Genomic DNA, 16,583 nt, shown 5'->3' with positions numbered 1-16,583 from the left:
GTGAGAGAAACCGTGCATAGCTTTCAGTCACATGATCATATCGTTTCTCGCAAGATGTTGCTCGATTGTATTATTTTTAGAAAAACAGCAATGTATTTTCAGACCACTTCATAGATTTACTCCTATGAGGCGGAGGCTCAAACTATGTATGCAGCCACAAAGTCATTTTGGCTATAATAGTAGACATACAAACGATAATAGAGAAGTAATATTACTGCCAAGTAATTAAAAACGAGAGAGAGAGAGAGAGAGAGAGAGAAAGAGAGATTATTCTTCCAATTGTTAATTTCTAAGTGATTGCACCAATTTGCTTAGCAACACTTATTAGTCAATGCCCCATATAATTATGCTGCATGTTAGGTTCTTGAATTTTGACCGCCAAACTCGGAATTTGATTAGAACCTAGCTCTTCTATATGACCTTGGACGCTTCGTTGCTCTTCTCTCTCTTTATTGGTCGCTGCTAGTACTGGACACACGTCATACATGTGACTAATTTTAAAAGGTTGCAATTTACTAAAACCTATGATGATTGTATTACCATCGGTTTAATTATTTTTGATATTTTTTTTTTATTTATATGTATTGATAAAGGCACTCTGCTTTCGACTTACAGTTATTGGCATATAATTTAAGATATTTTAACACATGATCCCTCGGCGGACTTTTGTGTAAGGATATGAGCTTGTTGACCAGCTCTTTAATATGCGGTCCTTTTCCTTTCACCTCCACCGTTGGTCATGTGTGGTTAAGAGAGACCGAGAGTTAAAAAACACCTAGTCAGACAGCTTGGGTGTTAAAAAGAATGGTCAAGAGGAACTTATTGTTAAAGTTTGATGAGAAGCCCGGTTAATAAATTTTTCTATTTTAGAGAAGAAGAGAGAGCTCTCTCTTCTTTCTCTCTCCTCTCTCTTGATTTTCTTTTTTCTGTTATTCTCTCTTCGCATGATTCTATAGACCTAGTAGGAAGGTCCCAGATGCTTTCTTTGTGCACCCAAGTCGAGTGCAGTAGAGAGTCGTGGACTAGTATCCCTCTGACCATCTCTCGCGCTCGCCTTACTCCGACCATTGCTGAGCACCGCCGGACTCTATCATCATAAATCTTTATTATATTATATGTACCATGGTTTGATTCTCGTTTCATGAGTTGATTAGTTAGATTGGTCAAAGTGGACTAATCCAAATTGTCGGACATTGCTACCTAGTCGACCATATTCATTCTGCACCTGACTATTGTCAGCTACTATTGGACCTATAATTGATAATTTTCGATTTATTGTCCTTTTTCTTATTGGATACATGTTTCTTGATCAGATGGATTGAGTTATGTTGTGCTGAACGATTTAAACAATGGGGCGTTGTAATCTAGCTGGCATTGTATAGCTTCCTATACAAATCTATTTTCATAGTCAAGCCCTCATTTTACATGAGGCTACAATCATCTGAATAGAAAAAAATCCAATGAGATTATATACTCAAGTTTCTAAATTGAGATAAGACCCTGACCCTTTATTTATTTTGATTTTCAATTAAAGAAGAATAGAGAATATAGATAGTTCAAATATCAAAACTTTAAAATTAAGTAATTACTAAATAATTTTTTAATTAATACGATGAGTGGTTGATAAGCAATAAGTTGATATTATATTAATATTAAATTAACTAGATATATTATAAGGTATGGATTGGTAGCGTCGCAGCTGCATTGGATTGCGATAGAGGTAAGAATTCTTGTACTTGATCACGATATATATATGTGCGCGCGCGTGCGTGTGCGTTACCGCTAGATTTGCCTCGCGAGATTTATATCGATAAATTTAATTAGGCATGTGATGGTATATTTTATATGATTTTCAGTACAAATATATTCATATGGTTATTATACATATCAGATATTGAGAAAATGATTATGTGAACAAAAACACCTTGAATTTAAGAAAAATTCATTGTATAAGTAGTAACTAATTTGACAGAATTAACATGTAAATTAGACAGACATAATATGGTTTGGACTAACCTCGTCATAGAATAGTCTTTACCAGTTTATTCATGTGATAGCCTCCACGTGTTTACATGTGGGATAGCACCTATGGGCTTAATGCATAGAGATAGCCTCCATGGGCTTATGTGTGGGACAATGCCCATAGGCTTGACACATGGAGATAGCCTCTACGAGCTTATGCGTGGGATTGCGTCCATGCGCTTGATGCATGGGGATAGCCTCTACGAGCTAATGCATGAGATAGCGTCTATGAGCTAATGCGTGAAATTTTTGTTAGATTTGGACTAAGTCATGATCTGGGTTAGTACAAAGTCGAAAGTCAAGTTAATGAGAAATAGATGACATGACATAAGAATTTGTTGTTAAATAATTGGTTATATTTGATATATATATATATATATATATATATATATATATATATGTATGTATGTATGTATGTATATGTATATATATGTTTTTTTTGAAAAAATGATAATGAGAACTTATATGCCGATTATTTATACTAGCTTTCCTAGTATTGATATGATATTCATTTTATATTGCTAATTAATTATTTTGTTATTACGTATGGTGCCAGTTGGCCCCGACTGCGATCATCTTCGACGGTAGCAGTTTGGAGTTCTTATGTAAAGCTTATAATCTTCTTCCTCTTTCTTTTTTTTCAGAATTGCAGGTTGCGTAGTACTTGGTTATGGTTGAGATCAAAGGTGGAAGAGTTGAATAGATAAAGCATCACTAATACTGGTTGGATGATTAAATTTTGGATCAACTTTATTCATCGTTATGAATTGATGTCATTATTGTTCATGGATATTAAGGTTGTGATAAATTTTTCAGGCCTAACATGATCTCTAGGGCATCGCTCTAGAGCTTATGAGACCGTGTCACATTTCGGACCTGAGTGTTGTGTTCAGGGTATGATAGGATGTGATTCCTCCGATCATAACTCTTGATTTATGGACCATTGCATTGTTATTGTAAAACTATAACATCCCTGGAATGATGTGGCAAACTCTTTTAAGCATGAGAACATGTATAAATGTTCTGAAAATTTACACCTTTTAAGGATAATCAACCATTTCTGTTTTACCCGTACATATAGCTGAAGCTATCATCCACCCAATCACCCAGAAATGGTGAGGATGCTTCTTACTCTTCAATTTAACTTATAAATTAACCCCTTGAACGTGACATTTATACTATGATCATCATTAGCAATGGCATAGCTTTTGTAAAGATAGTATTTAATAGTTTAGGATTTTTTTCTTTTACATTTAATAATTTATAAGTTGTGGTTTCTCCCATAGTCATTGGTGTTTAGCGCTATATACTATGCTAACTCGGAAAAATCATTCAAAAATATCGACCATACGAGTACGAGCACCATGCATTATGATTCATCAAATGACACAACTCACAATATGCCAATTCGAATGTAGCAGCGAGAATGCAGGCATACTAAATCGTTTTTTTTCCTCCAAATGCATACGTCATCATATTTTTCGTCAGCATTCAGAATCTTTGACTTTATGCAAGCCAATGCTTCTTTGAGCTTTCGATTGTTAGCTTCTTTCCTTTTATGCGAGTATTGCTGGTAGCCATAAAAAATTACTTCATTTTTTTTCCCTTTTAATTGATGATGAGTTCAATTTTGGTGGCTTAAAGGCCAACTCTCTTTCAGCCCAAAAAAAAAAAAAAAAAAAAGGGAAACTCTCCTGTTTGATAATTGGATCAATCAAGACAGCAAATCTGTCAGCTTTCTTCATCTTCTTTTGGGATCAATAACATCATCTAATTTTCAATGCTCCATATAATTCAGATTTGTAATTTTAATTGTGAGAACTAATAAAAACATTTTCTCTTCTTCTTCTTTTTTTTTTTGGTAAATGCCAAGAAAGGGAACACCATAACTATGAGCCTGAAGACCTCCATTGAACATGAAATACTCACCGATTCTCTCATCACCAACCAGTCCGTATAAGCCTGCCAAACCTCCCATTCCGACACCGACGAAATATTTCAAAAGAACAAGCATGCTTTCCTTTTCCATGGATTCACTTGCGTCAATGAATCGTCATAGCTTGTTTTCTCTAATATTCTTTGTGTATTTTTATCATCCGTGCACTGGTTCTCCTTATTTTATTTTCTTTTGCTAGGAAGGTTCTCCTTATTCGCTCTCACGCGGAGAGAGCAAGAAAAACAAACTAAGAACAAACGAAAAGCATCTTTCTGTCATCGGTGTGGATCTTCTAGGTAATTGACCGCAAAGGATGAGCTGTTCTTTGAATGCATTCCCTACGAGAAGACCAGCTCTCCAAAGCCTAGCCAGTCGGTTAAGCAATCCCTTGTCATGACTGACCTATGAAAGCTACCCCATAAATTAACTAGAAATCTTTCCATCAATCCCTCTCAGTCATTTCTGTCGCTTATGCAGACATCAAACTGGATAGAGACAAACTTACCGGCCCCCCGCATCTCCGACAAAGCTCCCGCTCCATTCCTCCAAGACCCAGGATGCGATGTAGTTCTGTGTTTGTGTACTTCCAATACTGGCCATAAATGTAGTCCTTATTAGAGACCAGAGTTGAAATGACTAGTAGCCAGTAACCACGAAATCAGGGGGAGTTGAGGTCTCTAGACGTTGGTAAATGGTGATTTCCCGAGACATCCGGAAACAGGAGAAGGATGTTCAGGAGGTTCTGTTTGGCCATCCCCGTCACAGTGGATGCCAGAGGATATAGCATGGATCTTGGTAAGATCTAGGGGGTTGGTGGTAGCCAACTGCTTCCAAGTATTTTTATGGTGCTTTTATATCTGATCCTTCCATTCCTATCGTCTCAAATCTAGCAGCGAGGTTTGCCATCCTTAAAATAGAAAAAAGAGAGATCTAAACAAAGATTTTGATACCCGCGTGCCTTGTGCTCCTTCGGTTCTGCATCAGCCCCTTCAAACAGCAATCGTGCAACGCTGACCCCATCAAGCATCGATGGTCACAGGTTCACGGTTGAGAGTGCAACATGAGAAGACAAAATGAAACCAAACACCTCCTACCATGGCAAAGCTGACCATATGCACTGATACACTGATCCTTTGGAACACGCTAGTTAAAACTGCTCTAAACTGACAGGACTGGTCCATGATGACATATATAGCTTTTATCACGATCTATATCTATGTATGTATGTATGTATGTATGTATGTACTTATGCATATATTATTTGGTCATACGTCTGCCTCGTAACTTGGTTTGCATGTCTTGGCCAAATCATTGCTTGTTAGGTTCTTGGATATTGATGGATTGAAGTAGAGGGTATGAGGAACATGTTAACTTTAGTCTACACCACAGGATGGTGTAATCATATTATGCAAGGAGCAATGGGACGTGCGTCAGTATAGCCTTCTCAGAAATGCAGCAAAGCTGTCCACAGAGCCATTGGAATCAGGAAGCATCCTATCAACTTCCTTTTGCCCTGGTCATGCATGCTAGGTTTAATATACAAGCCTTGCTTAATTTTATGAAGTGTAGTGGACCCATGTGCTTCCGACGCAAGCGAATACGTGTGTGGTCCTCCATAGGACCCCAATTAACTTCCTATAAGAAAGAACTAGGTGGCTTTGATGCCTTCACACTTGGGTCAAATGGAACAGAGAAAAATTATAGAAAGTTGGGTGCGAAAGATTTTGATCAGATGGTTGCGAGATTAATATGAATATATGATTTTCTCTTTCTTTCAACACACCCACTTGACCAGGAAGAATACGCAGTCTTGATACAGACCATGCAATATCACATTATTCTTATCTCCAACTACTTCTCCAGCTCCCTCAGCAACCAAACTAAGCCATAAACTGAGGCAAGACACCTTATTTTCCATTTTAATATTATACTTTCTAGCTGTTGGCTTCTCTATTTAAGCAGCTCTCTCATGCTCTGAAGAGCATAAACTTTGAGCCACACCTCTCCTCCTCCTACCTTGCCATGTGCACCCATATCTGATACCTCCATTCCTCTCCCTCTTCCTTCCCCACTACTGCTCCTATAAAACTATATCAGTAACTGCCTTTTGACTTGCTAAACCTATAAATATGATGGCTTCTGTAGCCATGTTCGGCGGAGTTCTCCTCGCCATATGGCTCATTCAATGGGCTTACAGATGGAGGAATCCCAGATGCAGTGGAAGGCTCCCTGCTGGTTCCATGGGCCTGCCGTTGATTGGAGAGACCCTTCAGTTCTTCACACCGAACGCTACATCGGACGTCCCTCCCTTTGTCAAGGAGAGAATGAAGAAGTAATTAAGCTCCATTCCATCACGAACTCTAATTCGTCATCTCTAGTTTAAAACTATATGTTGTTCTATAACCTTATCAATGTTCTCTCTCTCAATGAATTTTAGATATGGGCCAGTATTTAAGACCAGTTTGGTTGGGCGCCCTCTAGTGGTGTCGACCGACCCGGAGCTCAATCACTTCGTATTCCAGCAAGAAGGAAAGTTGTTTCAGAGCTGGTACCCGGACACCTTCACGGAGATCTTTGGCCGCGACAATGTGGGCTCGTTGCATGGGTTCATGTATAAGTACCTCAAAAGCTTGGTCCTTCGGCTCTTTGGACCTGAGAGCTTAAAAGAGAATCTGCTCCATGATGTGGAGAAGTCCGTATCGAATAGTCTTAGCTCATGGTCAGGCCAGCCAAGTGTCGAATTGAAAGAAGCCACATCAAAGGTGAATTTAGAACCCTGAAACTATTGAGCTTCAGCTGCTTTTTCTGTTCTTATACTTCATATTCATTTCTAACTTTCCCCCTATCATAGATGATATTTGATCTCACTGCCAAGAAGTTGATCAGTTATGACCCATCCAGCTCGTCAGAAAATTTGAGGAAAAATTTTGTTGCATTCATACGGGGACTAATTTCATTTCCAGTAAACATTCCAGGAACTGCTTACCACCAATGTATGCAGGTATCTCGGCGAGAAACTGATACACAATTTTTGTCATTGCTTCTCAAATGCGTGTGCTGCCATTTTTTTTTTTTTTTTGTTTCGGTCTTTGGTGATTACCAGCGACTCTTTTAAATTGTTCAGGGGCGGAAGAATGCAATGAAAGTGCTTAAGACTATGCTAAAGGAGAGGCAGAACTCACCAAGAAGGCAATGCGTGGACTTCTTCGACTCTGTTATCGAAGAACTAAAGAAAGAAAGACCAGTCATAACAGAGACAATTGCTCTAGATTTGATGTTTGTGCTTCTCTTTGCAAGTTTTGAAACTACATCCTTGGCTCTCACTGCAGCGATGAAACTTCTCACTGACCATCCTAGAGTACTGGAGGAGTTGACGGTAAGTGATATCGGGAAAGATGAGAGCTACTTCCAATTTAAGATTCTTTTGTTCATGAAATATGTGGATTTGGAAAGACCATAAAAGAAGTGGCCTTTATCAGGAGGAGCATGAAGCGATTCTCAAAAATCGGGAGAATCCAGATTCTGGAATTACATGGAATGAGTACAAATCCATGAGCTTTACATTTCAGGTGAGTCGACTTAGTGATTAACAGACTGAGATACCTTTTCCTTTTTCGCCTTCTCCTCTTTTCTTTCTTTTCTTTGTTCCGATCTTCTTTTCTAGATGGGAGACCATCGGTTAACATGACCATAGATTGGGTGTTGAGTATTCACTTTGACAGACATTGATCTATCCTTCAGAATAAAGCTGGCTCGCATCATGATACAAAACTTATATAGTTGTACTAAAAGTATAAAAAATTTTCAAATTACTTAAGAAATTGTTCGGCTAGTTGAATAGTTTAACAAGTTTACTTATGAAATTGTTTTACTTACGGACCACTATCTTTTATAAAAAAAAAGTTATTGCTTTTCGTATTTTTCTTTCTTGCAAATTTTTTATATATAATTTCTATAAGCTCCTCTTTTCTAATAAAGGCCGAGTGGCTTTGCCTCCCTCTTCATCGAAAAAAAAGAGAGTATTTTGATATTACTTGTGTCAAACACTAGAGAAATAACAGCACCATGACTTAAATCCGGAACCTCCTGTCATATGAAGAAGGTGTTTAGCCACTAGGCTATAGTCTTAAGTTTCAACAGATGTCATTTTATCATATTGGCACCTCAGTGTATATTTAGTTGCTTGCTGATCTCTAAATCTCTAGTTATCTGTGATTACATGCAAGTTGCATTATAAGCAAATTTCCTAAGCATTGAAAAGATTGAATTGCAAGATTTTTCCACCTTGAATTATCGTTCACGCTCCGGCTTCTTGTGATAGTGGCTTTATCTTGAGAAGCAATTTGCACTTAATTACTCTCTTTTTTTTAATGTAATAGGGGGAGAAGAGAACTCCCCCAAACTATTTGCACTTTATTACTCAAGATTTCCTTTCTATAGCTCATAAGTTTAGTCAAATGCGAGTGCTTCTATACATCAAATGAATAATCTAATCCTCAAAGAAAGAAAGTACATCGCCTCTTCTGAGATATGAGGTCAAGTTGCAATGCTTGTTATCTCTTTTTGCCAAATTGCATGCCTGAATCTTTTGGAATCTGTGCACTGATATGCGTGCGTATCTGCCTGATTTTAAGGTTATTAATGAAACGGCCAGATTGGCGAATATCGTACCAGGAATCTTTAGAAAAACAATGGAAGATATTAAGATAAAAGGTATGTTGGTAACTGAGTCAAGGCACGGTGTCTTTTTATTGGCCTCCGAGGTCTCACATTCCACTTGTGCAACTTGTGATTGGCACAGGATTTACAATTCCAGCAGGATGGGGGGTTATGGTCTGTCCTCCTGCAGTGCACTTGAATCCAGAGATATACGAGGATCCACTTGCCTTCAATCCATGGAGGTGGAAGGTTGGTATCACTTAGCGTTCGGCTAAGTAGCATATATAAGTAGTTGCAGTCTTCTCAAAATAGTAGCATCAGTATTTGTAGTATTTTCATGAGAAGATGCTTGCATCTAAAATGGCAGAAGACTATCGGCTCCCAAGTTATTGCCTGGTGTTGCAGTGATCAAATCTTCATCATTCCTTGGTAGTTCAAAAATAACATCCAGTCTTATTTTAAAAAAAAGAATCCAGCAAATAGCCTGGTTTATCGTAACAGTTATCATCTTAATGTCGAATATCATTTTCAACTTACATGGTTGTTGGTTATTCAATTCCATGGAATCAAGCAATAAAACGCATCTATTAAAAAAATAAGAAGACCAATTGGATTAAAAATTATTTAACACCTTTGCTTGCTTCTCTATAAATATATTTACCCTTTATTGCTTGCTTCTCTATAAATTTATCCTTACATGGTTGTAGAGTTGGTTATTGAATTCCATGAAATCAAGCAATAATAAAGCATATCTAGAAAAGAAAAAAAAAGAGATGATGACCAATTGGATAAAAAATTAGTTAACAACTTTGCTTGCTTCTCTATAAATAAATTTATCCTTATTGTAGTTTAATGCTGGTGTCAAGCTTTGACAGATGTCATGACCTTTAATGAGAAATAACCGAAGGATGAGGATTGTGTGATTTCTGTATACTAGCATCTTATTATAAGTAGTAGGATGGGCCATGGTCTAGATCTTGCTAATAAATTAAGTTAGAGATGATAGCTTTGCCCCAGGTCTACTCTTCCTAGACCCAGGCATGTCAAGATCTAAGAACTCTCCTTGCTTTCATCACAGATCATGTAATGCCTTGTAACAGTGTATCCTTGGAATACAGGACAAGTTGGAACTCACTGGTGGGTCAAAAAATTTCATGGCCTTTGGAGGGGGGTTAAGATTCTGTGTGGGGGCTGACTTCACCAAGCTTCAGATGGCCATCTTCCTCCATTGCTTGGTTACTAAGTACAAGTATTGCTTCCTTAAGGCAGCTTTGAGCATCATTTTGTGGAATTAACATCTAATTTTGATGTAGCAAGCGGTTCTATTTATTTGTGATTCTGTTTTTGGGCAGGTGGAGGGCTATCAGAGGAGGGAACATGGTTCGAACCCCGGGTTTAGGATTTCCCGATGGATATCACATCCAGCTCCTCCCTAAAACTTGATGCTGATCAAAGTTGCTTGGTTCCTGGAAACTTGTAAGAGAGGGGTTTTAATGTAGTGCTACATGCAAGTCTGGATAGAAAATACGCAACACAAGCGAATTTACTCAGTAGAAAATAGAGTGGTGTTCAGGGGTTTCAGAGAGCACTAGGTTTAGAGTACCTGAAAGTATAATTACTAGGAAATTATATGGTTTTCTTATCATGTAATAGCTAGATTTGGATAAGTTCTTGTTTTCAGATGTCCACAAAAGGTGTTTTCTACATTGTCAGCTGCTAATCCCTTTTGTACCAAGTCTGCAGAGTACACAAGAGCATGGAAAAGGGTATGTTGATTGAGTTAATGACCATGAAACATATGATTCAGGTCCATATCTGATTAGTGGTCTTTGAAGAACCAAAACTTGAGGGGATTAGCAACTCTTCTCCTTGGACACAACATAATGACATTGGACTACCAATGCAATATCAGTATATGCCACCACTTCCCAAAATAATGCAAAGTCTTATCCCCACTCGGAAAAATAAAGAAGAAAAAAAAAAGGCAGAGTAGAAACCCTTTATGTACCTCATTTAATATCCAACATCTTTATATATATATATATATATATATATATATATATATATATATATCCCTTCAAGATGGTGCATGGACGTTAATTATGATAAGCTTGTCGCTAAGATATATGCACCAGAGGAACTTAATAACCGGCGCCATTTTATAATCAGTCCTTTGACCTTTGGTATTTAATTTTTAGTCTAACCACGCTCATACAGAGTTTGCAGACACACGTATTTATATTGCATATACTTATACTATCCTGCATCTCTGTATACACTTATAGCTGTGTGCACAAAGTTACTTTGTAAGTGTGTGTAGAGTTAAATACAAATATGCGAACAGTCTAAGAATTATGGAGCGGGAATTAAACTTTTGGTCAATAGAGAATTAACATCAAATTGGGGTCAATCAAGGAACCAGGTGTCAAGTATCTATCTATATATATATATATATATATATATATATATATGCACTGTTATTTCTTCTGATAGCTCGTAGATCTTAGAAATCTATAGAGAAAAAGCCCATTAGCAGCGTATCTTTTAAAACTTTGTGGAACCAGTGATTGGCTGAGGGATGAATGACACGATAGATTACGTTCCGCTTATAGAACAATAGGCTCATAGCATCTGCCACCATTTCGATAACGTTTCCATTACAAGGAAAAAAGATGCACGAGATTACTAGACACGCATGGCGGCTGGACTTGCAAGTAATAACCCACTTCCCCTTGCAAAGAAACAGCCACCAAGATCTCCTTGGATTTTGAGTAGGAAAGAGGATCCAAGCCTTTCTATAGAATCTCTCTTTAGTAAGACAAACTGTTTCTATCATTAATTTATCCAGCTTCCTTTTCTTTTGTGTGTGTGTGGGTGTGTGTGCGTGTTTAGGTTATTCACACTTGTAACAAGGCTGATCTCCATCGCTAAATGAAGAATGCTGTCTGTCATTGTAATGACATGATTTCCAGACCCAACTCAACTTGGTCTCAATTTGGTCCGGTCCTGATCATTTTAATTAAATAAACCAGAAAATCTGTACCCTAGATCTAACATTAATTGAACTTTGGCATGGATCACATGGACACCGGCCTACTCAACTCACTTCAACCACCATGCTGGATTTTTTTTTCTTTGGATTGATTTAAGTACTTAGACTCCTAAGTCTGCTTGACTTTTTATGCAATTATTTGTTTTTCTTTGAGTACTAATTGCTTTTAATGAGCGTACCTGTACTATATATAATGCCAAGTGTCTCGTGAAAAGTTGATTATTCTCCTTGGTCTTAGCTTAAATTTCATCCTTTATTTAGTTGTTTTTTTCTTAATATACTATATGTAACACAAGAAGCTGATTCTAAGCTGCTTAATGTCTATATAGTCTCCATGCTTATAGTGCTTCGTTAATTTAATCTGCTCCTATAAGCATATCTATGATTACATATATATCTATTACGTGCAACGCAAGTCTCATGTGAAGTTGCTTCTTGGTTGCATTCTTTTCATTCATAAATTTTCATTTGTTTAATATTTTTTCCAGCAAAAGAATAAGGGATGATTAGGAACTTTCTTCAAGCTGAGTGCATGCATGACTTTGTTTGTCCTTTTGCCTTCCCATAATCTGTCCTTCTAAGATATGCTAGAGAACATCTAAGGAAAAGACATGGAGTTTTTCTTGTATGCACAGGCTCAAATTTTCCCCTTCTTTCAGTATTGATTTATGTTACAGGCTGGGATTAACTTAGACAGCATCATGGGTTGCATGACCTTTTAGCAAAAAATAAAAATTGAACGCAGTATTGACTTCCCTAGTTATTAGGATACTAGTAAACTAGCTAGAAAACTAATATTAAGTGGTCTTTTTAAAGATAATAAAGTTATACGAACCTGGTAACCCAAAGCTAATGGAACCACACTGGTAATTGGGTGGCCTGGAAAAAAAAATAGAAAATCAACAAAAGGAAGGGATGGGAAGCATGGATAAGTAGCAAGACATGCCCCCTCCCCAGGCCAAGCCAACCATCTTCTTTGTTTTCTTTCCTTGTTAAGGATTTTTGTATTTCTCCAATGTTTCTTTGTGGGATTTTGATAAAGATCTACTAAGATGCTTATGCGTTAATTCTAACTTAGACGTAGGGTACCTACTCTGTGCTATTGATGCGTTAGAATTAACAAGTTAAGCATCTCTTCTGTTAAAAAAAAAGAAGAAAAGAAAAAGTTCAGCAACTTTAGAATTATATTTGTTTTAACACCCTATTTGTGATTCGTGCACTTATTATGAGAACAAGCAAATTGATGTATATTTTATGAAAATTGTATTTTAAATTTTATTTGAGAAATGGATTATGGATTATAAGTCATTATTTTTGTCCCCTTCCTCTCCCCCCCTGCATCAGCTGAAATCTTAGATCCTTCTGCCATGGAAGACATACTCCTTAACTACCCTCTCAACCCCCAACCAAGATGACAATTGTGTGAGCCACAATATCTAAAACCTAAAATGTTTGTGCTCTTCCCCTCTCCATCAAACTCTTTGCATTTACAAATTTTCAGTACCTAATGAAAGATTCTTTCATTTGACACGAACAAACATGTACGATTTCATATGATACGGATCATATACTATTTTTGTTACAATGCTAAAATCTACCTCTATCATCCCATCCTCGAGTTTTATATCACCTGCTTTCTTAAAACCTTTTAGCTGATTATTTATAAATACTATGTTTGCAATCATAATATAATTTCATGCAATCCTCGTCATATGTTAACTTTATTATACCATGCTAAAATATACCTTTATCAGCCCAACTTTGAGTTTTATATCACTTGCTTTCTTAAAACACTTTAGCTGAATGTTTGCAGATACTATGTTTGCATAAATGATTGTGCATAAACCAGCACAAAGCTAAATTCATAAACGTTTACATTGATGAGGTTTGAAATTATTTATAGACTCCTCACTCTTTTCACATACGTACATTCATGAGAAATGCTAAATTTATACATCTATCAGCAAAAAAAAAAATTCCCACTTTAACAACAAATCAAACCTCATTGTCCATGTCAAGAAAAGTGTTATTTCTAGTTTACGGTGCCATTATTTATACTGACCATGTGTACAGCTACATCTTTTTTCAAAAAAATGGAACTCTCTTAATTGCTCATTCACACTTTATAATATAATAAAACCCTAACTTTTTCTTTGGCACTGCCTTTATTTTTTTATTTGTAAAGGACAAAATCATAGAAACTATGGCAAAAAGCATGTTTGGTACTATCATTTTTATTTTCTATTTTCTATTTATTTATTATTTCTTAAAGATGATTATTTTTTTTACTTTTATTATTTTTAAAAATAAGAATATCATGGCTTTTACTAACATCACCAACACCACCTGAGGGCTTGTTTGGTTTGCGGGAAATATTTTCTCTCATAGGAATATGATTCCTGGGAAGCAGATTCCTAGGAAAAGAATGTCTAGAAAAGTACTTTTGGCATGTTTGGTTAACCATGGGAAAGTAACAGATTTCCAAAGTACTTATGTTTGGTTGACCATCCACTTTTCTGAAAAAATCATGTATAATTCTTATTATACCCTTAATAAAAATTAGGTCTTTAATGTCTCTTTAATACTTCTGTAATGATGAAGGGTCTTTTTGGAAAAAAATAAAAATGGAATGATTCCCACCTCATGGGAATGTAACTTTCACATGTTTTTCATGGAAAAGTCTTTTCTATGAAATGTGGGAACCATATTCCCATGGAAATACAACTTTTCCTTATCACTTCTTTGAAAACTCCAACCAAACAAGAGGCATCTTATTACTTTCCCGTTGACCACACTTTCCCCCCTTCTTTTCCCGCGAACCAAACGAGCCCTCATTATCCTCACCATTCCTACCACGTCACCGCTATTGCCTTTATCACCACCACCACCATCACGATATAGTCATCTCTACCACCACCTTTGTTGTTTCCACTACCACCGTCATCATTGTCGTTATTATTTTTTCCTATATCCATCATCGTCTCCATTATCGTTATCACACAACCCCATTTGTTCCCATCATCACCATCGCTACTACTATTGCTATAATGTCTTCTATCATTACACTACCACTGTCATCGCCACCCCTACAACTTTCGCTATATCGTTATTGTACAAGATGTCGATGCTTCCACCATTGCTATTGCTATCACCACATTGCTAGTACCCTATTGTACAACCACTACGGTTATTACTCTCTCGGCCACCGTAATTATATTTATTTTTCAAAAAATAATTTACTATATTAAAAATAATTTTATTTTAAAAAATTATAAATAAAATAGAAGCAAAATTTTATTTTTTATTTTTGAAAATAAGAAAAATTGAAAGGGATGCCAAACGGGTTAATATAGTAAGTATACATATAGCTTAACTACTAAGGCCTTGTTTGGGGGAGCTGTTGGTAGTAGAGCTTTTGGAGGTAGAGCTGTTAAAGTTAGAGCTTTTATAAAAAGTTGTTTGCTATTTGGTAACTACATTTGTAAAGTGTTGTGGTACTTTATACTACAGGAAACATGGGTTTACACTACATGTGGAAAGCGGGTTGAGGGTCCCATGAACTCAGGTTTATCTCTGGGGACTCCAGAAGCTGCTTTTGTACCTCCAAGACCCGATTATAGCCGGCCTTTTGTAAGTTGATGCCATATTCTTGAAATTTTAAGTGGTCTTGACTGCTTTAGACCGTTTGTAACCACATATTTCTATGTTCATGTGTATGCTTCTGCATATGCTTGATGGTTATTGTGGTGTTTCTGTAACAGGCTTGCGTTCCTTACCCTTATGCTGATCCAAGCTTCGTTGGCATGCTGGCTGCGTATGGGTCACATGCAATTGTATGTATTATTGAGCATGTTCTTCCTTTCAGTTGTCTAATTTTTTTTTATATTAGTTGCAGCTCAATCAGTATTTTAATAGAATGGACAAAAGTTGGATAAATAAGTCGAGATCCAGTGCCGAACCAAGAAAATTTGCAGTCTCAGCTTACGAATATTTCATCTTTGTTACAACGATTTCTCCCTTCTCAGGTAACTAACTATATATATTTGAATACTTTACATATTATCAATTATGATGTATAAGTTAATGTATCCCATTTTTACAAATATCTAATGTTTCTTTTTTTTTTTTTGTAGATTTCTGATACTTCAAATGCTCGCAGAGATGATGATGATGGAGCTGAATCCCGTCCCTGATACTTTGTAAATTATTTTTTTATAGAGTTTGATATGTATATATTTTTTATATTTTTGAAGTATATTGTAGTTCATAACTTTTTATGTAAATTTAATCAGATATGACAATATAAATATTTCGAATGATCTGAATGTTTGTGTCAATATCAATGTAATTTGAATGTTTGGTTCATATTGTATAATGCGTGTTTTATGATATATGTAAATTTATGGAGTTTGATTTTTTTATTTTTTTTAAATAATTACATTTTCCGATGCTTTAAAGCGTCGGTAAAAACCGTCGGCCTAGGCGTCACCCGCGTGCCACGACGATTTTTTCCGACGCTTAAGGCGTCGGCAAACAGTATTTGCCGACGCTTTAACGCGTCGGCAAATCCCGGTTTCGGCAAAAAGTTTTCCCACTCCGGTATCGCCGACGCTTCTGCGACGCTATGATTAGCATAAAAACGTCGCCGGATCTTCTGCAATGTTAACATATATTTAGTAAACAAACTGAGAAAGTACTTTTGCATGACAAAATTACCATAAAAAATATTATATAGTATTATACAATATAGCATAGTAAAATATAACATATATTATTACATAAATATATGATGTAGTATAATATTACTGTAATGCAATATAATATTATTATAATATAGTAATATAACATTATATACTTAGCATAATAATTTAATATAATATTAAATTATTTAACATAACATATCAATGTATTATG

At 36.3% G+C, this 16,583-nt stretch overlaps 1 protein-coding gene and 1 long non-coding RNA gene across 2 annotated transcripts; both read left to right on the top strand.

Annotated features, from left to right (window-relative positions):
• Nucleotides 1-5,962: 5,962 nt before the first annotated feature.
• LOC103714144 (cytochrome P450 87A3) lies at nt 5,963-10,416 on the top strand. Its single transcript, XM_017844513.3, has 9 exons — nt 5,963-6,290; nt 6,396-6,720; nt 6,810-6,959; nt 7,083-7,334; nt 7,438-7,527; nt 8,593-8,671; nt 8,760-8,866; nt 9,736-9,866; nt 9,970-10,416. Exons 1-9 carry the CDS (start codon nt 6,088-6,090, stop codon nt 10,058-10,060), a joined length of 1,428 nt encoding a protein of 475 aa, XP_017700002.2. The 5' UTR covers nt 5,963-6,087; the 3' UTR covers nt 10,061-10,416.
• A 4,845-nt stretch (nt 10,417-15,261) lies between these two features.
• LOC120104406 lies at nt 15,262-15,883 on the top strand. The gene is made up of 3 exons (XR_005506823.1): nt 15,262-15,299; nt 15,431-15,694; nt 15,803-15,883. It is a non-coding gene; the product is annotated as an uncharacterized LOC120104406 (long non-coding RNA).
• The last annotated feature ends 700 nt before the right edge of the window (nt 15,884-16,583 follow it).

Source organism: Phoenix dactylifera, chromosome 2 (assembly GCF_009389715.1).
Source record: "Phoenix dactylifera cultivar Barhee BC4 chromosome 2, palm_55x_up_171113_PBpolish2nd_filt_p, whole genome shotgun sequence".
Taxonomy (NCBI): domain Eukaryota; kingdom Viridiplantae; phylum Streptophyta; class Magnoliopsida; order Arecales; family Arecaceae; genus Phoenix; species Phoenix dactylifera.
The sequence above is the reverse complement of the archived record's forward strand: the minus strand, read 5'-3'. Positions and strand labels throughout refer to the sequence as shown.